Source organism: Haliotis asinina, chromosome 3 (genome assembly GCF_037392515.1).
Source record: "Haliotis asinina isolate JCU_RB_2024 chromosome 3, JCU_Hal_asi_v2, whole genome shotgun sequence".
NCBI lineage: Eukaryota > Metazoa > Mollusca > Gastropoda > Lepetellida > Haliotidae > Haliotis > Haliotis asinina.
In genome coordinates this window covers 24,572,027-24,594,012 of record NC_090282.1, presented here as the reverse complement: position 1 = coordinate 24,594,012, position 21,986 = coordinate 24,572,027, and the positions used below count along the sequence as shown (strand labels likewise).

The window sequence follows — 21,986 nt, the reverse complement described above, 5'->3', positions numbered from 1 at the left end:
AAATACCTGCATTTATATCTTATGTATATTTTCAAGTGATTTCTGAAACCTTCAGCATTCATTACTGTTTGTAACTTATTCAAACACAGTGCTTTGAAGACTCGTGTTCTTATAAATGTAGCTCATATGCTTCTAACGCAATAGGCTAATACTTCATCAGTCCTTCCTACATTTTGTATAACATTATATGAAATCAGACACAAACCTGTGCTTACTAATGTTAGCATATCCACTGAACTATCCGATTTGTTCGACAAGGCTTATGCCGACGTCGTTGTTCTCACAAATCTAGGTCATGTCTCTCTCCCTCCCTTATCATGTCTGTTAAAATGATGTTTTATGTTACAAGACCATAATGGTACCATAAAGGTGTCCAACGGGTGCAGATGTACACCACGACTAATTTGGAATGACGTTATGAAGTTTGTGCTTTACTAGAATCCCCAATCTCAACCTCAAATATTTATCATCCCACGCTTTTTTCTGTTCAGTGATCACCAACAGGGGGGCGACAATCTCAATGACGTGGGAGAGAAAACTTTCTTCATATTCGCAAAAGTGTTTTAGGCAAGCGCGAGAAATTAAATCACTTTCACTCTTGGTGCTCGAGGGGCCGTTGGGGTAGCCTAGTGGTTAGAGCTTTCACTCTTCACGCCAAAGATCCGGGTTCAATTCCCCACATGGGTTCAGTGTGTGGAGCTCTTTCTGGTGTTCCCCGCAGTAAGATTGCTCGAATATTGCTAAAAGCGGCAAAAAACCAAACTGGACTCACTTTGTGTCCGGGGGTTCAGTGATTCGCCCCGGGCACGTTCCCAGGTAAGATCGTTGGGATCTTGAGTTTAAGAAAGCAGTAAATGTCTCACCTGTATCAACCGGGCACTCATGAATCATGACTGCTCAGTATTAAATGTACTAATCGTTGAGGGAGCATTTACCTCCTGAATGTTTGATTATTCATCTGAAAATGAACGACAACTGGACTTCATTTCACTCCAAAATAAGGCTTAAAGAGGAAAGACATATACATGTACCCTCTCTGGATTTAAACCAAACTCACTCACTGAGATGTACACATGCCTAATGTGTGATGTCACGCTTCTCTTTCAAGACGTTCGATTCCCCACATGGGCGAAATATGAGCCCATTTCTTATGTCCGTGATATTGCTGGGATATTACTAAAAGTGACGTAAAACTGAACTCACTCTCTTTCAACACGGACGTTGGCGTTTATATAGTTGCACTCTACAAGAAGTTGCAGTGTAATACCCTCAACACGACATATGCCTGTCAGATCGTGATACTCAAGCCATCATACCTGTGACTATGCCAGTCTATGTGAATGTATACATGTAGCCTGCGTGCCTCAAGCAATTAGCAGCAGCTACATCATACCAGGTAACCCGTAATGGACAGTTTTCTTTGAGGGAAAAAAGCTGCTTGCGCCTTGCGTTAGTGAATGCAATAATTCATTTCCAGGTATGACGAAATCTGTTTGGCTTAGTAGCCTTGTTAGAGCTCAGGGCCTAGATTTTCGAAGCTCTCTTATCGCTAATTTAGACGTAAGTTTATGTTAATGTGTGGTAATTACGACTATTTTAGCGCTAAGAGAGCTTCGAAAATCTAGGCCCAGATCTCCGCCTCTGCATAATCCAGACCAGCGAAAACGAGCCATGAACTTATCAGTTCTCGAATTTCAGTGAAATTATTTTCAAACTGCCATTATTACGTAAAAGGTCTTCCATCAATAACTTGACGCTGCTATTTGACATATGAGTCAACCAGGTCGGTTGTGTTTGTCCACAGTGGCTGCGTGAGTCCTGACTGTACATTCAGTAGGGCTGGACCTTAGTACCGTTGTTAATGCCCGGAGCCGATTTGATAACGTGACTAATCAATGATGAATTACTTAAATGTTGTTTTTTTGCCATAAAGTAATTTACGAGATTGTTCAATCATTGTTTTCTTATGATTGAGATTGTGGACAAAACGTGCATTGAAAACTCCCAAGATATTATCTGCCGACAACTAAGCATGTGACGTGTAACATAGGCTGCAGGTAATTAACTGTTTACACGAAAAAGACTCATATACGTTTTTAAATATTATCCAGTTATCAGGTTCAGCAGAATTAATCAATTAACATAACTGGATCTGAAAAGAAACTTAACTGGCATGCATTCATAGTGTTCCCTCTAACTCGAATGTAACTGTTTAATTGTGATTGGTTGCCGTGGTAATGGGCTAAGCGAAATAATTCTATAAATGACCTGCTGACTTTTGATTATCGCTTGACATCATTGGTTAACGGGAAAATGTGCATACATGACTGACCTGACATCCATACGTGACACGTGGAATGTCACACACAGGCTTGAAACAGTTGCTTGATATCCACCGCAAGGACTATGTCAAATGAAATATGTTTCTTCACACTGATCTGACGAGACGGTATATGTAAAGTATTCATATGCTAGCATGCTTGCATCAGCAACAGACTGCAAGAATTCTTCCATGTTTGATGTACATCAGTAATGCTGATACTGGAAATAGAGTGGTACTATCGGTGTATGCCATTAGCTTCATGAATACCCACAAAGTGAAAGGCGAGTATTGAAAGGTTTGAAAGTTCTGCTCCAGAAAGGAATACCACCACCAATTTCCGTAAAACTTGTTGCCATGGAAATGCAAAAAAAGGTGTTGATTCAAAATCCAAAACTAGCAAAAGGCACCGATTCACACCAGACCATCCATGTGCCAAGTTTAGCGAAGAAACATTGAACGGTTTTTAAGTTCCGCTTTAGAAAAGATCAATTTACACGCACGGAGTCCAAATAATACTCCCCGCAAAACGCATTTCGGTGGGTAACAATCCTTATATAGGCGACTGTTGTTGAATTAAGTAAAAAAAAACAAAAAAAACAGCTGTTGTCTCAGAAAGTGTTTTTCATTGAAGCGCTCTGATAGATGGACGATAGGGGTGTGTGCATCAGTTTCTGACAATATTTCTAACTACATATACTGGACCAAAATAGGTAGGGATATGTGTAAATTTTGAAAATATGAATTATCATCTATTTATTCATTGACACACTTATGAAATATCAATCACAAAAAACCCAATATCCCTAACTTATTTTGTCCAGTATATATAGAAGCAGTATGACTGAATAAAATAGTTTTTTTGCATAAATGGGATTGTGTTAAGGATTGACTGTGTATTTCTTTCGATGCATTGAAGTATGAAACTAAAAACCAAGGTGCAAACTGTATGAATCCGCGTAGCAAAGTAAATCCTTATAATTAAATTCAGGAACAAATACTATACCCTTTCAACAATATTTTCTTTAAACGTAATCAAATTCATGGAAACAGATATCTTTGTTACCACCGATTAACATGTTCGGTGTAAGAATTCGGTAATGACGTGACATGACTCACGTGACTCATCTACATAAAATGACACGCCTGCCAAACCATGAGCCAATCAGCATAGAGCACCCCCAAACAGCTGTCAATCAACCAAGCTAACATCGGTCGACGAATCAGAGTGGAACAACTCAACGTGACGCGTCCCGGTATCGGCAAAGTTTCAAGTTCAAACGTTTGAATTACTACCTGCGAACTGAAAGAGACAGTTTGAAAAGTGAGAAATGGAAATGAAGCCCGATGATATGAAGTAAGTGGAACTGAGATTGTAGTATTTGCGCAAGCAGAAAGAGGCTGTGATGTGACTGGGATTGCGATGCCATGAACTGATGTTCCAACGTGCGCATGCTCTTGTCGAGGCGTTGCAACCTTATTAACGTTCACGGATAATTTTGAGTTGTTTGTTTATGTTAACCACAATGTATCACTTCAATGTTTACCCAAAGTTCATAAAGGTACCCGAGTGCAAGGGAATTCCCTCGCTGTGTAAAGGTATTCCCCGACAGTCCTCAGGTCCGAAAGTAGTCCGGTTCGGTGGGCGTGGCTTATTTTTTTCAGATTCATTGGGAAATGAACTCAAAAGAAATGTTCCCAGTTAACCAATCAGATTGCCAGAATTTTAATGAACACAATAAAAATTTAATTATTTAAGGATTGACTGTGTATTTCTTTCGTTGCATTGAAGTATGAAACTAAAAACCAATGTGCAAACTGTAGCGGATTCTTACAAAAGTTTGCACATTGGTTTTTAGTTTCATACTTCAATGCAACGAAAGAAATACACAGTCAATCCTTATAATTAAATTCAGCAACAAATACTATACCCTTTCAACAATATTTTCTTTGAAAATAATCAAATTCATCGAAACAGACATCTTTGTTACCACCGATTAACATTTTCGGTGTAAGAATTCCTTAATGGCGTGACATGACTCACGTGACTCATTTACATAAAATGACACGCCTACCAAACCATTAGCCAATCAGCATAGAGCACCTCCAAACAGCTGTCAATCAACCAAGCTAACATCGGTCGGCGAATCAGAGTGGAACAACTCAACGTGACACGTCGCGGTATCGGCAAAGTTTCAAGTTCAAACGTTTGAATTACTACCTGCGAACTGAAAGAGACAGTTTGAAAAATGAGAATTGGAAATGAAGCCCGATGATATGAAGTTAGTGGAACTGAGATTGTAGTATTTGCTCAAGTAGACAGAGGGTGTGATGTGACTGGGATTGCGATGCCATGAACTGATGTTCCAACGTGCGCATGCTCTTGTCGAGGCGTTGCAACCTTATTAAGGTTCACGGATAATTTTGAGTTGTTTGTTTATGTTAACCACAATGCATCACTTCAATGTTTACCCAATGTTCATAAAGGTACCCGAGTACAAGGGAATTCCTTCGCTGTGTAAAGGTATTCCCCGACAGTCCTCAGGTCCGAAAGTAGTCCGGTTCGGTGGGCGTGGCTTATTTTTTTTCAGATTCATTGGGAAATGAACTCAAAAGAAATGTTCCCAGTTAACCAATCAGATTGCCAGAAGTTTAATGAACACAATAAAAATTTAATTATAATCTGATGTCAATATTGTTTTCTGTTTTTAATCTAGTACACCTTTCAAAGGAAGTTTACATTACTTATTTACTGATAGTGTCATTGGTATACACTATTTATTTGTACCTTCAACTATCTTTTGCCTGTTGTTCTTTTGACGGTAATTGTTTGTAGCTTTCCGTACTAAAAATAACTTGGAGCGTCCAAATCCCGGTTCACCTTAATGTGTCAGTGTTTGTAAACATACCCTTGAGCAGTTAGTTTCACGCAAATGTGATCTCCTTCAGCAACACATACTATTCTGCAGGTGAAATTAGCCTTGAAAATCCGAACCTCTGTGTTGTATTTCGCTCATACAGATCCCAGTTTTAATCTCTGTCATTGAATTGACATTCAGTAGAGAGGAATGCAGTAAATGCAAACGAATCTTGGATTTAAAATGCCCAGACATCCTTAATTCTCAAAAAAGAAAAAAGACAACATTCATATGAAATGACTGTACGGGATTTATGTTAAGAACAAAGGCCATTGTTAGGTATTAAAGGATGGGAGTTAAGGTTGACCTAAGTATATTAGCCCCAGGTCATGATGGATCAGCTCTTTGCTGACAACGCGAGATCAGGTCTTCATCAGGAGAGTTTGCTCATGAGTTCAGTCACTGGGCGGCAACTTAAAGATACAAGTCCGTCCTGATTCAGGTAGTTTTCTGGTTCGTCACGCCGAAGTCGCAGGTTCTGTTTCCCAACGGGTACAAAACATGTGAAACCAATTTGTTGCGTTCGTGGTCGTGGTCGTGCTCGTGCTCGTGCTCGTGATCACAACACGCTCACTCCCACTTGCTGTTTCTATGAGTTTACAGTCGTGTTTCGTTTCCTGCGTGGTTGAGTTTGCAAAGCCGATGATTTCCCCATTCATATTATTGCAGCAATCGTGGTAAGAGAGGCAAAAACAACAAGAAGAAAGTTAAACAGAAATAGCCGTAAACTGATGCGTGATCAAACAGGTTTCACTAAGTCGCACGAAATACGCGACTGCTTCCAAACACTTTCTGAAGATCCACCTGGAAGTGAGCTGCTGTTACCTACTTTAAAACAAAATCCATGGATATGTATTCCGTGTTCCTTTGTTTGATATGTTCTCAGGTGTTGAAATGTGAACATACGGCTTTAAGAGATCGACGCTAAGTGTCCGCTGAAATGTTTTCCATCATATAGGAAATTGATTACCTTTTACTGTGACCAAACATGGGAACTAATGACACAGACAAGCAGCGTGCTGGGTATTTGAATTTAGCTTCCCCTTCCCACCAGATAACGTCGGATGATGTCGGCATCGTATAGCCGTTTGCTTACGCTGAACTAACAAAGCTTTTAGTGCCATTTGCAAGTCCTACGCGTTCCCACGGACTGAAGCGTGTGCTTAATGGGCAGACAATGAAATGATGGAAATACGGGAAGGTCAACAAATGACACATGCTATGTTAGAAATAATGTGGTCATCTGTCACATGGTGCAATTGACGGTCAAGTGGCGTTCAAAATGCGTTCGTTAATCTTTTTACGTCACTATTACAGGGAGATAACTACAATTGTCTTTTCCGTCTTTGACTAGACATCGCCGACTGTACATCGTAGAAAAGAAATAAATGAATAGGACTATCTCTTCCGTCTGTGTGATGTTTGCTAATAGCAGATCAACAAGGGTAAACATATGATCCATCACCAGGTGAAACAGCACTATATCCTGTGGACATATCCAACTGTGTGGGGACTTTTGTATGGGCAGTAATCACTCGCACACTTAGTTGCTTTCTGTATGATGCTAAGTGCATGATAAATAGAAGACACAAAATCCCAGGAAACCTTGGGGATTGAATAATGTGGAAGATAAATGGGTGTTAAATTCTATGAGTATGCTTCTTTATTCCATGGGGTTGGAAGGACGTGGGAGATTAATTATGTCCTGACCAGTCGTTATTGTCGATTCGCCTCCAGAAACGTGATAAATTGAGACATGAGACCGCTTTTAGCATAAAGTGTAATCTTCTTTCAATTCGCTAGCAGAAAATCTTTTGAATTTTCAATGTAATTTTATCGCCCATTGATATAATCCCTTCAATCAACTGAAATGTTATGTTATTACCCTACCACAGATGATCAGTTCTGAAACTAAAGTAAAGTAAGAGAGACTAACCCACGTTTATGATCATAAGAGAGCTCTGCCCAAATCAGTTCAGTGTACGATTCCGACAACATTATAAGCATATCTCCACCAATCCCTGTTTGACAGTGGTACCTCCAGGTGTTTGCGAAAAGGTAAACTTACTCTGACTTCAGCATTCAAAGGAGTGGGTTGTGTTGCCTAGTGGTTAAAGCGTTCGCTCAAAACGCCGAAGGCCCGGGTCGATTTCCGATATGGGTTCGATTCCCTCATAGTTACGATGTGTGAAGCCTATTTCTGGTTGCTGTTATTTCTGCTGTTGCTGGACTATTGCTAAAAGCGCCGTAAAACCACCCACTCCTGCGGCAAAACAGAAAACTTGACAATAATTGGAACTGCGGGTGAGTTTATATTCACTAGGCCATCTCGTTCGGTATGTGAATGAATCTCTGGGGTTGTATTGGCACTTATGAATCTGTTTGCATTGTTGTGGTTATCTAAATGCAATGTCCTTGAATTGTATCGTGGGTTTGATTAACTGATTACCTGACCGTAGTGCTAGTTTTAAAGAAATCTTGCCTGACTCACTTTACGACTTGCTATGAATAGAGCAATCTGATAAATTATTGTTATATGTAAATATCTATTACATTTTGTACAACAGCTACATCTACCGACCAAGCAACTATTACCAGTATCAGCTTGTACATTAACTGTTTAGCCAGAATGCTGTACATCACTTGCACACTTGTAATGAAGAAGTTATATATCCATAGATTATGATGATAAATTCTTTCCTAATTAATTAATTAATTCAGTAACTATGGTTTCGTGGTTTTAGTATTTTTTATTGCTTTTGCTGAAAAATATGTTGTATTTGTGGTGGATTTGACTGCGTGCTAAAGCACGTCCAAAAAAGGATTAATTAATGCACAATGCCTTTCACAAAGTGATCAAATGAACACACTTCTCATAGTGCTTGAAATCTTTTCGATAAAATAACAAAAAGTGTAAATCCAAATATCACTCACTTTAAAGATTCGGGTCTCAGGCCCTTCCACTATTGTGAAATGGGTGTGGTGCTTTCAAACAGGAGGTTGAACTTGTCGACCTAGGTAGTGGTTCCTCAGGGTGCTTGCGAAAACGTGAACACACCCTGACTCATGTGGCCAACTTCGGGAAGACAGGTACAAGTTGAAATCAGGAACTGCTCAAGTTGCAAGATTGCAGGAGGTGATATGCACTAAGCCATCTCCAAATATCAATCACTAGTGATTCGAGTCCAAGACCCTTCCACTTTTGTGATGCTAACAAACAGGAGATTGAACTTCTGTGGAGTGTACCACACTCCAGGTACAGAGAGCTGCTTGTAGTCGATGACAACGAGGCCTGCGGAAAAGGCGGTGAGTTCCTCTTGCTAATGTCAAGATGGATTGTGATACGCGAAGCAACAGATGTCTCCAAGCCTTGACACATTAGAACGATCGTCTTCGTCTGATGCAATCTAGTTTTAGTTTGAACCAATTGCTTTGAAACCTGTGGTGTTCTTTTTCTGGATATGAATTTCTCTCGTCTGATTAGACAGACTGTTATTGCACATTTCAGTTCAGTTTTTAAAGTTAAAACAATGGTGGTATTTTCTGTATGGAACTAGATAATGACTAGTGGAATGTACAAAGTATGTGAATGGGTATGCTTTCAATCTGGTGGTCATGCACTGTGACGTGGATGACGGCATGTTTAATTATACCGAAGTTGTTTGCGTTACCAGTCAGGTTTGTGTTACCTATATTCCTTTATTAACAAGCGTGTGCTTTGCTTTTCCTTACCCGCATTGCTTAAATGTCGCTTCATGACCCTTGGAAATCCGGGTTTGAATTGATCATCAGTAACCCATGCTTTTCGTAACAAGCGACGCACAGGATCGGGTGGTCAGGCTCACTGACACGTGTTATCGTGTCCCAATTGTATAGATCGATACTTATGTTGTCGATCACTGGATTGTCTCATCCAGACTCGATTATTTACTGACCGCCACCACATAGCTGAGATACAAACCACCACCACCGACGCCATCACCACCAACTGTAGCCTCTCATACTATAAATAAAACAAACTAGTACTATTACAAAGTATAGTAAATTCACAGTTCCTTTTCCAGTAATTCCTCCAAATAGCATGATTTCCTGTAAAACTACCTACACACAGACTCCAGATACTTCCAGCAACTGATACCATTCCCGTAATTCTTTCACATGTCCAATTCCTACTCTTTGATGTTTTATAATGATATTATTTATCACAGCACGGAGCCACCGATGCAAAGAACCTTTCCTTTGATCATGGTAAAGTACCATTGCCTTGCCTTAAGGTATACGAAACATAATGAAGTCTGTGCACGGTTCTGCTTTAGTAGAACCAACATTGCTGGTTCCAACTGAATCCAAGATTCAGTTACATAGACAACACGGCTGACAGGCATAATCATACGAAGGGATACATGCAGCTGTTTGATATGTCGTACCGTCACGGAGACCAAGGAGACGATAGTTGTGATTCTAGCGGGTCGTGTAAGTCATTAAAGACGTCACTGGTTATCCTATAGCCCTGCTAACTGTTTCGTTATGTTTGAACGACACCACGATGATATAAGAATTAACTGGTCGATATTCTGTCAAGACATGTCAGACATAGACACTCAATAAGATCAGACACTTCTACTTTATCAATAATGTTTTCATAAGCAGATATAACAGTTATTGCGGTCATATTAGATACATGGCGTAACAGATTGACCTACATGGCTCAACGGATTGACCCATTTTCAGATTTTATGTTTTCACGACAAGTGGTTGGTTTGGCTATGCGGATCTGAGTGGAAGGAGGTCACTACGGACACTTGGTTTACCTTTCAAACTGTTATATATGTTGCTGATGGTGGTACATGATCTCTTTCAAAGAACTCAGGTCAGAAATCAGTTGAAATATACATGGACTTGTCCATGCATAGGTAACCATTCTTGGTAGCTTGATGTGTGAGTTTTGGGGGATGTGGGCTTGTGGGGTAGCCGAGTGGTCAAAGCGTTCGCTTGTCAAGCCTAAGCCCCGGATTCGATTCTCCACATAGGTGCAATGTATGAAACACATTTCTGGTGTCCCCCGCCATGATATTGCTGGATTTCCTGTCACCGTTGTCCGTATCGTACCAGATTACACCAAGGTGGCATCACTGAAACTGGATAGTTCAGTTATAGCCACTCTGACACCTGGACTCGATTCCGCACAAGGGTGAAGTGCTTTTATTTGTGTTTTGTTGGCTGATACTGTTCAGAATCTTGCAGTACAAATCGCAGTTGAACCCTGTACTCTTGCACGGGCGTTGGGATAGCCCAGTGGTTAGAGCGTTCGCTCGTCACCCCGAAGGCCTTTGTTCGATTTTCCACATGGCTACAATGTGTGAAGCCCATTTCTGGTGTCCCGCTCCGCAATATTGCTGGAATATTGCTAAAAGCGGCGTAAAACTAATCTGTCTCGCTGATTACCAGTGTGAAGAGCACGGCAAGGAGCATATGCTGTCACGATCATTGTGTTTGAATGTATGTTTGATTGTTGTTTGAGTCACTGGGACTTGCATTGCTGCAAATAAACGTCCCGAGTCTAGATTTTCGAAGCTCTCTTAGTGCTAAGATAGTCTCAAGTGCCATACGTTAATATTAACATACGAATATCTTAGCGCTACGACAGTTTCGAAAATCTAGGCCCAGGGTCCTACACTCGTTCACTAATAGCCATCTAGGTACCATCAGTGAACGAGTGTATACTTCTTTATGTGAGGATGGCTATCAGTGGACGAGTGTATACTTCTTTATGTGCAGATGGCTATCAGTGAACGAGTGTATACTTCTTAATGTGCAGATGGCTATCAGTGAACGAGTGTATACTTCTTTATGTGCAGATGGCTATCAGTGAACGAGTGTATACTTCTTAATGTGCAGATGGCTATCAGTGAACGAGTGTATACTTCTTTATGTGCAGATGGCTATCAGTGAACGAGTGTATACTTCTGAATGTGCAGATGGCTATCAGTGAACGAGTGTATACTTCTTAATGTGCGGATGGCTATCAGTGAACGAGTGTATACTTCTTAATGTGCAGATGGCTATCAGTGAACGAGTGTATACTTCTGAATGTGCAGATGGCTATCAGTGAACGAGTGTATACTTCTTAATGTGCAGATGGCTATCAGTGGACGAGTGTATGATTCTTAATGTGTAGATGGCTGTCAGTGAACGAGTGTATACTTCTTTATGTGCGGATGACTAACGGAATCGGGTGGTCAGGCTCGCGGAGTTGGTTGACACATGTCATCGGTTCCCAATTGCGCAGATGGATGCTCATGTCGTTGATCACTGGATTGTCTGGTCCAGACTCGATTATTTACAGACCGCCGCCATATAGTTGGAATATTGCTGAGTGCGGCGTAAAACTAAACTCACTCACTGTACACTTAGACCAATAAAATAACCGATCCAATAAAGTTTAGTTGGTGACAGTCGGTTAGCGGAGGAAGAGGATTCCTCCGCAAAGACTTCTAATTGTTTTAATGTTCATCGGGGGATACAGGCTGTCATTTTACTGATGATAATCTAACACATTATCTACACTGTCTACTAATTATTCAAAAAGGGTTTTCAATCGTGTTTGGCATGTCTTGCCAATTCAATAACACATATACATTATCATACCTGATCATATTATCGGTTCGAGCGTGATTGATTTTTTTGTCAGATCATCCAGTCCTGAGAGATATGTTACGACTTGTGTCTTATCAAGACATTCCCAGATCGGCGGAAATTTGATTTCTGACGTCCAATTTGTGTTATTCATCCATGTCAAACTATCTCAGTGCCTTGTCCAAGTCGGTCTTTTCCCCCGTGGGTATTGCCGGGCAGAAAAGTCTCGTTATTCCAAGCTAGTGACGAAATACTGCGATTATCGACTATTCGGGGAAATGAGATTGTATTAATTTTGGTTTCCAGGGACTTTTGACTTATCGACTAACGGACTCTACTTAGCTTGACCCAATGGTGTGATACTGTGGATGGATGTCGTCTTGTAGTCAGTGGTTGACAGCATGAACACCGTCCTGGGGGCAGGGAATGGATAATGACATTATCAATCATGTAACATACTGCATCATTCCTCTGGGGTAGCTTCGTAAAGGCGTTCGCTCCTCTCGTCGATGACATAGGTTCGTTTTCCCACATGGGTACACTGTATGAAGCCCATTTCAATTTCTAGTGTCCTCCGCCGTGATGTTACTGGAACACATTTAAGAGCAACATAAAAATAACCTTGATTACTCACGCAAAGCTTCCGATCCACTTTTGTAAGATGTTAGTACAACTGATTGTCCTTTCTCAAAATGTTCGATAGGATAGGATCCACTGAGTGGTACAGAAAACTATTTTCCCCTTTAGGTACACGGAGTGTCCCCAACATCAATGCAACGATTAAACCAGAATCCGGGGTGTTCCGGTTTAGACTTAATCCATAGGAATCAGTGTTCGTTGATGGAGGTTACTTGTGGATCCAGTATCAGGCTTTGTGACTTTGTTGATGGCATGCCGAGTGAGTTGAGTGCTGGTGATAATATCAGTCACCGATTTGTCTGGAAAGCAACCGTCATACATTTGGATCATTGCCGATGGCGTACATAACTGAAGTGGGACGGTTTGTTTCCTTGTGGTTGAAGCATTCACTTGTGACTCCGAAGACCCGGGTTCGATTCCCCACATGGGTACAATGTGTGAAGCCCATTTCTGGTTTCCCCGTCGAGATATTGCTGGAATATTGGTAGAAGCGGCCAATGTGAGGAATCGAACCAGGGTCTTCAGCGTGACGAGCCAACGCTTTTATCGCTGGGCTACCTCACTGTCCCATAGGGACTCTGAGAAAGATTAGTGAAATGATCAAAGTCATCCGCGACCACCAAACAGACAAATCTACAAATCTACAAAAATGTCAGAATTCCAATTAACATTTGAAAGGACGATTTCAATGATTACGCAATCCAATAAAATGTCTCAGATAAAAGAAACCGTGTGGACAAATGCCGATGCTGATGTGGAGGCTCAAAGTCTACATGAAGGACTGGAGACCGGGAGACAAGAGTTAAGACTATACCACGACGATAGGTTTGTCGGCTACTACAACGGGCCCCGGGGCTGTCTGTCAACGACGAGCATTTCCATTAGTGAAATGAAATCCCCGAGATGTACAAACTCCATCTGACCCTCATCCAGCGCGCCACTGATACCGGTGACAAGCAAGAGACTGGTCGTGCAATTTGCTGACTTTGACTTGTGTTAACTCTATGCGTCGCTTTAGTTTTTTTAAAATATTGTACATAATCTGGTATTCCATAATATGACAGTATAAAATATTCTGGAAGTTGATAAAATCGGACATTTGCTCTACTTCCATGTATTGTTTAGTAATGTATATTTTCTTTCTCCTCTTTATCGCCATATAGCTGGAGTATTGCTGAGTGCGGCATACAAACAACCCCTGAAACTCTCTCATCTTTAATACCTATAACAGGGAGGGGACTCTATTGGGAAGGTTCAGGGTAAATCTGTACTTGAGCACTTTTAAGTGGGAACAGAGCAAACTTTCTAAAAGTTTCTAAAATACTGAATTCAAAATTGATACGCAGATGACAGAATGTGTTGCTGTGGTTCCTGCATCCTGATGTGCCTAAGACAAGTTTGTTTAAAACAAAGGTACAAATAAACGACCAAATGCTTAGTGTGTGGTAAAATGAATTACGCTGTTCTATCCCTGCAGTTGTTTAGTCATCCAATAACTCACGCAGCAATAAGTGTAGTATATGTTGTGCGCATGTGTAGATTTCAGTGACATGTGACACTTATTCCACGTGTGTTTTAGAACGTTGGGCTGACCAGTATAAACATACACGGCGGTCTGTGTTGCTGGCGCTTTCGGTGTGATGTGTTTTTCGACTGAAGTTCAAACTAGCGTTTCCATCATTTATAAGACCATACTGTAGTAAATGTATTCCGGGAAATATTGAAACGCTTACAAATTTTACAGCTGACGTCAGCCGCCCAATACCAACATGGTGGGGAATGAACATCAGCGGTCGTATTGCTTGACTGCAGTAGTTACTAGACGCTGTACGTTGAGCAACACCCGTAAAGATCAAGGTTAGAATTGGTCTTCAGCAACCATGCTTGTTGTAAGAGGCGACTAACCGGACCAGGTGGTCATACTCGGTATCCCATGTACATAGGTCTATGCTAATGATGCTGGTCACTGGATTGCCTGGCTGAGACTTGATTAATTACAGACTGCCACCATATAGTTGGAATATTGCTGAATGCGGCGTTGGGACAGGAAAGTCAAAATTCATATTGCACTGACGCTTCCGACAACATAGTATCCGTTGTGCCACTGACTTGGTTTGCGAGTGAGAGTTGGTTAACACAGTCTTTTAAGACTGTTTACACTCATGGCTTGCTGAACAGATCAACAATTCGATTTCGGATTCGAAATGGGATTCCTAAAGAAAACATTCTTTTGTTTGATTTGAGTTTTCAACTTTTTATGGTGCCATTGTTTCTATTGCATTTTGGTTTCAGTTCCGTTCACGTATCACTCCATGTGCCAGACAACTTACTATTGCCTCCCTTAGAAACAGAGTGTCGAGTTAATGAGCGCACTCGTTTCGTTCATGTTGTGGACTGGCATTGCGTTTGACATACCTCAATATTTTTACAGTGAAAATCCTCTTGTGAAATCATTCTTGCCCTAATCGATGATAATGTCGTATTCAAGTTAATTTTGTTGTTGCACCATATATTTCTCGGGTCGGTGGGTTAGCCTAGAAGTTAAAGCGTTGGCTTGCCATGCTGGAGACTCGGGTTCGATTCCCCACATGGGTACATTGCGTTAATCCCATTACTGGTGTCCTCAGCTGTGATATTGCTGGAATACTGCTAAACGCGGCGTCAAACTAAACTCACTTACTCATATATTTCGTTAGAAAACAATAACATTATTCGTCTGTGAGCTAATCTTAGGTTTTTTCTTACTAGTGCAACATAAAGGCACGCTGGTTGTAACTAACATGTACACTCCTACAACGTAATCCGGTCTTAATTTTTGCATGGCATACTATATACTTTTGGCAACATGTACGACTATATTCTCTGCCCACCTACATATGCTGGAGCTGGAGCATCGGGTTCGCGTTGCCTTGTTCTTAATCAGTCTTCACTCTCTGGTCAGCCACTGGGCCATCAAGACAAGGAGCAAGACGTACTTGAATTTACGCCTTTAATACCGACGCATAAGGGCCTTAACGCTCAAGAACTGCCTAGGGCCTCGTATGTAGCCAATGTGTCATTTGATTGAGTCGTGGTCCACTTTCAGTACCCATCGTCAGGCGGGAAATGTAGGACAACCTAGAAATCCTGGCCTTTTGACCGACAGATGTGTCTACTAAGTCATTTAGGAGACTGGTAATTTATTAAACTCTATCCTATTTTATTGACCCCACAATAAATACAGCATCTTTTCGTGACACCTCCAGCGCAGTGTGGTAACCCGGTGGTTAAAGAGTTCGCTTATCACGTCGTAGACCGGGTTCGATTCCCCACATGGGTTCAATGTGTGAAGCCCAGTTCTTGTGTTACCCGTTGTGACATTGCTGGAAAATTGCTGAAAGCGGCGGAAAACTAAACTCACTCACTCCTTCTAATTCTAGTTGTTTGATTACACGGACCACTTGGGTAGTGCGTGTTCGATTCCCAGTATGTTATAGGTTCCAGGATTTTTCTAGATGACCCCTCCCTCACAATGACGATCCCTACAAATATTCAGTTTCTAAAGCTAATTTATGTACTTCTGAAAAATTAAACTAGCATTGTTTTCATGACCTCACCTACATTACTAGTTAAATCTTATCAGAGACAATCAATCGTGATTATCGTATTCCGTCCACTGTTCAAGTTGACTGTTTCATTCTCATCGACTTTTGTGCAAAATGTTAGGCCATGTAATTTTTCTAAATGCTCTAATCGTGTTCAAATTGTACAAATTGATTTTGCCTCCCACACAAAAAATACACAACGGAACTCTCCTTACGTTGGTCACACGATATCACAAGTACAGTTGCATCTGTCCTCACTTATATTTCCCGTTTGAAATCCTAGTGACTGGACTATATTCATGTGAAATGCCATCGATGGAAGATATGTCATGTATGGGATAGTCGCTATGTATTGACTGATCCGAATAAGCCTGCACTCGATCGTACCATGCCAATCCTTCTGATATTTTACTAAATATTCATTACAGAGTGGGATGTTTGGCCTATACCGAACTTTATCAAATAAATGCTTCAAAAGGCCATTTTCCTTCAGCCGATACTGCTTCAAATTGTGGAATTCAAGCACTAACTGATGTTTTGGTTACATTGTTTTATCTTTTACAAATAATGTGTAATATGCTGACATATGGTCACTGGATCGTCTACATGTTTGCTGTGAGTGAGTAAAATGTAACTTTTGTGTTGCTATGACCAAACAAATATGTTTTTGAATAACCTAATATTGAATCTGTACCATTAGAGTTGAAATGAAAATTTCCATTAATCTCCCCCTTCAGTTACATTTAGATGATACGAATAGGCGTATTTTAAAATGTACTTTCATAATATCCGAGAAGAAAATAATCTATTTATGTATCTACTTTAAAGTTAAATGTTTCGTGAAAGTATACTTATAATTACATTGTTTATCACGAAGTATGCTCCTTCTCATTTCATGCATGTTGTAACTTTGAATTTGTAAATGAGTATGCTCGCATGCTCAATCAAACGGGATTAAACACCTTTCTTGCAAACATCCACTTTTGATAGAAATTATTGAATTGTATAATGATCTTGCTACTGGCCAATACTGGCCAATACGTCCTCTGTTGGTTACCGAGCCACGTTGGCATTTCTGGGAATACAATGACCGATCTTGTTGCTAAGGCAGCTCTCATCAAATCTGTGACACCACTTCTTATTCCTTATTCTGACTACAAAGCTAGCATTAGAGCTTACATCCATTATCTGATGCAGAAGAAGTGGGACACCCAAGTAGGTATAAATAAACTACATGAAATAAAACCCTGTATTGGTTACACCTACTTGGGTTGTCAGTCCAGATCTTAAGAGGCTATTTTACGACGATGTCGTATTGGCCACACAAGATATAAATATTTGCTTAAAGGTGAGGATCCTCCGTTTTGTATCCCTGGTGACAAAAGAATCACAGTCAAGGGATGATGTAAATCCAGCTAGGGTCCATGCAGTAAGCAAATTTACTGTAAGTCCCCCATGGCCCTTAGTATGGTGATCTACCTTCAGTTGTTGGCAACTTATAGCTCAATTTTATATTGTACTGTCCTCTATAGATACATTGTTTTAGGTCTAATTACTAGCTTTACATTCTTTTCTGTGATATTCTAGTTAGTGTTACTGTCCTTCGTTGACAGGATTTTATAATGTATGTGTTATTAATTCATTTGTATTTCTATAATTAATCGTTTTCGTCACGATATGGCTGCAATATTGCCGATGTGACGTTAAATACTAACTCACTCACTCACTCAAACGGGTGACAAAGTAGCTTTAGGTGGCGCAATCTTTTTCATGCATATCAGAGGAAGGTTAACCTTGCTTCGAATCCCAGCTTTCATACTTAAAATGACCCTGGTAAAACAATTCCACAACTATGCTGGCTCATAAGTATGGTAGCTGATAAGGGTCATCGATATCTCGCCTTAAAATTCGGTCGCGAGCCACACAAAACCCTAGGTTTTATGTCAGTTGTTTGAGTGCACTATTCCACATACTAATAATCCAGCAATCAAGGTTTGGGTGTATGCTGTTTCTACAGCCACTGCTTGTCGATTTTGTGTTGAATCATTTTTATCAAAGACATATATTTTCGAAACGGTTTGAATTTTCGGTCGACTCGTCCTCAAACGAATGGGCGCTTGTAGTGGCTGCAATGACTGCAGTTATCAGATGGAAACTGATGACGGTTGAATGTCATTGCAATCTGCAGTGTTACTTCTGTCATTATAAGAGTGAATGCGGAAGAAATAATAAGTCATCTGTTTGTCGAGGATGAAATCTCGAAGCTTTACGTTATCAAACGCTCCCGGCCTTCTTCTATGGTGGCTGGCAATTGCAAGGGAAGGCTTTGACGTAGGTTAATAGACACTCTTGTCTCCGGAAAATGGGTATCACCCCAAACACACATATACATCAAAAACCCGAGACTTAGACTGCTGATACTCATTTTGTATTTAGCTGGTTATCCAAATGAGTTTGGAATAGAAATCCTGCTTCTAGGACTGTTTGAATTGGTCCCACCAAGCATAGCTTAAGGCAAATCCCATTATGTCTTAATTAGGAAATAATGATCTTGAGACGAAAAAGGAGAGAGACGCCAACATCTTCAGCGATAGAGGAGAATACTATATTTATGTGTAAGAGATTGTGACCCCCAGCTTACGACAACAGACAGGGTCTTAGCCCCACTTCAATATCAAAGCCAGCGATGTGAGATGGAGTTGATCTGGAACTATTTGTGGAGCGCGTACGTCATCCCAATATTCCGATGACAGTGAGAGACGCAGGAATAGCGTACTATCATCACAACAGGCAGACATCCCTGTTGTCAAAATATAAAGCCTTATTTCAGGAACGATGTAGTGTCATTGTAAGTGTATGTTCGATCTATGTGATGTAGGTTAAGTCAGTATTCATGTCAACAAAAGGTAGCTGAGCGAGGTTGAGCTCGTCGTATGCATTTGCCTCAGAGAAATGAGAAAGGTTACGAATGTGGGACATATTAATACATCTCCTTTGACACTCACTTTATTATGTTAAACATTCCCATGTGTTTTCCTGTTTTCAGGTCTGGGAAGTTGAAAAAGTACGACGAAAATACCTACAGGAGAAGACTGATAAGTAAGCCAAACCTTTGTTGATTTCACAAACAAAGCATAAAACACACCATCTCATAATAGTATTGATAAAAATATTTGTTCTTTGACACGGGGCACCCAGGGGAACATTTTCTGTTAATTAGACTTCGATCTTGACACGTATGAATATGCTTGAGCGTAAACAAACAAACTGGATCAAATATATGCCTCTGAGAATGCTCATGACGCTGATCATTTAATAGTTACGTGTTCTGCCGCCATGGCTATTTGTACCCATGCTATTTTTGAGTCTGCATTGTACTAATTGGATGTTGCAGCGACGATTCCGTGACAAACACGGGCAATTAGCAGCAGTGTAAATGTCACACAGAGCAAACAAACCATAACCTCTCTATGATGAATCATGACCAATTAGACGACGGGCATATCGAAGCATATCGAACGCCTTCAAACCTGTTCTTCACTGACGTTACTCAGATAAGGATGACATATATTTTCTTGACATAAAATCAACCTGTTTCCTTGGATGACGTTTACTGCTGCACATGTTTCGCTTGATCACATGAACGACTACGTATGTTTCCTTGGATAAGGTTTACTGCTGTGCATGTTTCGCTTGATCTCATGAACGACTGCATATGTTTTATTGAGTAACGTTTACAGTTGCACATGTTTCGCTTGATAACATGAACATGCTTACTGAACAAATACGTTTGCCTGTCAGTAGGTCTGGGGTAAACACTGCATATTTTTATTTCATGCTAACGCTTACTGTAGCAAGCGCTTCCACGGAACCTCCGAAGACATAACCACATCCCGCAGTTTTGAATAATGTATGGTTTATAAATTCTGTGAATCTATTTCCATGTTGCAGAACATTAGAATTTGTGATTTAAAAAAAAGTAAAAGCAAACAAAACCTTTATCAATGAAGTGACAACCGCCTTTGGCGTCTACTAGGATGAGATCAGTTTTTTTGTGAAGAGGCGTTCCAGTTTGCTACCCTACCATAGGGATACATGATAGACCCTCTACTCCGGGCCCGTAATCCAATGCTGACTGCGTTACAGATTAATCAAGGCCACAAAGCCATCACAACGGACATCAAGAGTTGTATTCGAATCGAACGTGATAATGTTCAATTCACTGCTGTGTTTAAGGAAATTCCATATCGTTGCTCTTAACGAACAGTCCACGCCCTTTCCCATCATCTGTACGTCACAGAGGGAATGGCACTGATTCCAACCGCAATTTGACCATGTACAGGTGGACAAACACGCCAAGAGCTTGTCACAAACAATGCTGGGTTTTCATTATGTCCTCATCCCTGTTTCTCTCAACACGCGAACTCCTCCTCATAGGTGTGAACCCAGTAGAGACAGTTAGGTGAGCGACTCCAAACGCTCTGAAAAAATAGATTGGATTCTTTGGCAATTACTGACATGACGGGTGAACGCTTTTGTCAAGAAGTTAATTTGTGGTGAAGGCCCTGTCGCTGAATATTCAATAAATGTATGTCGTCGTTGATGATATTCAGTGAACTGATGACATCGTAGTTGGTGGAGTTTACTTGAAGCAGAGATATATACAGTTCGACTAACATATTACTTGCTTTGTCGTTGTCCTATATGGCGGGTGTCTGTGCGTGCTCGATTCTGGACCAGATAATCCATTGATCAGCGCCATAAGTTTGTTCTGCGCAAGTGTCAACCAAGCCAGCGAGCCCACCATATTATCAGGCCATAATATCCACCCGAAACACTGTGTGGCGCGTTTACAACTTCGAATTGGGTGGGTTATTCCGCATGACCATCCCACGCACCTCAAGATACTAGTGTGGAAACGTCACTTCAGATATATTTCCATCATTTAAGCTTACTTGACTGATTTGAAAGACTATGGATGATACATTTAGTTACTTCAAATCATCCAGTCATACCTATCAATTTCTTTTCACTCTGGTTACATAACATATTACGTTATGGTATGGAGCTGAGATATTGAATCCTACACCACGGTCGCCAGTAGTTCCGGTTATTGAGGAACAGTACTTAACGAAGTGTTTTGAGCGTGTGCTCCTCACGTCCTAGTCGCGTGTTTCATTCCCCACATGGCACAAATTGTGAAGCTCATTAGTGGTGTCCCCGTCGTGAAATTGCTGGATTATACTAAAAGAGTCATCACAGACAACACAGTCACTCTGCTGAGTATTTGGGACATGTTCTTCCTCATTATTCAAACACGAGACACGCTTCGTCCAAACGTCCGGAATACTGTATGGGAGTTGCGCCCACTGAACACAGCGAAAAACAATGCACGTTCGAATAGTTGTTCGCCCCGATTATATTCAGGGTTTGTCAACTACATACCTGTGCTCCTTGCTTTCACCAAAGGTTAAGCGTCAGTGACATACACACTGTTCTTTCCTTTCACTAAACACACTAGCCATTGTGTGGATAGAATGATGTTGCAATTGGCGTCAACATTTACTGACTCATTCACGCATTCTTTCATATGTAGCCTAATGGTTAAAGCGCCTGTTCGTCTCGCGGAAGAACCGGTTCTATTCCCCACATGGGTACAGTAAGTGAAGCCCATTTCTGGTGTCCCCCGCCGTGATATTGCTGGAATATTGCTTAAAGCAGCGTACAACGATACTCACTTAAATGTCACACTTTATTTTAGCTAAAGGAGCTCGAGTTTGATAACATTGACATTTGATAATTGATTACATAAGACAACGATTCCGTTGTGTGATTACAGTGATTACAGTGAACACTGACCTGACACTGGGCTGGCAGTGGGCGTGAAAT

The 21,986-nt window shown here is 40.8% G+C and overlaps 1 protein-coding gene across 2 annotated transcripts in view; it reads left to right on the top strand.

Moving 5' to 3' along the window:
- LOC137277732 (kinase suppressor of Ras 1-like) overlaps positions 1-21,986 on the top strand; it is a 68,423-nt gene that overhangs the window by 23,098 nt on the left and 23,339 nt on the right. For both annotated transcript variants that reach the window (XM_067809628.1, XM_067809629.1), the window contains exon 3: positions 19,144-19,196. In XM_067809628.1, the coding sequence (XP_067665729.1) occupies positions 19,144-19,196 (53 nt within the window). The remainder of the gene's footprint in view (positions 1-19,143; positions 19,197-21,986) is intronic.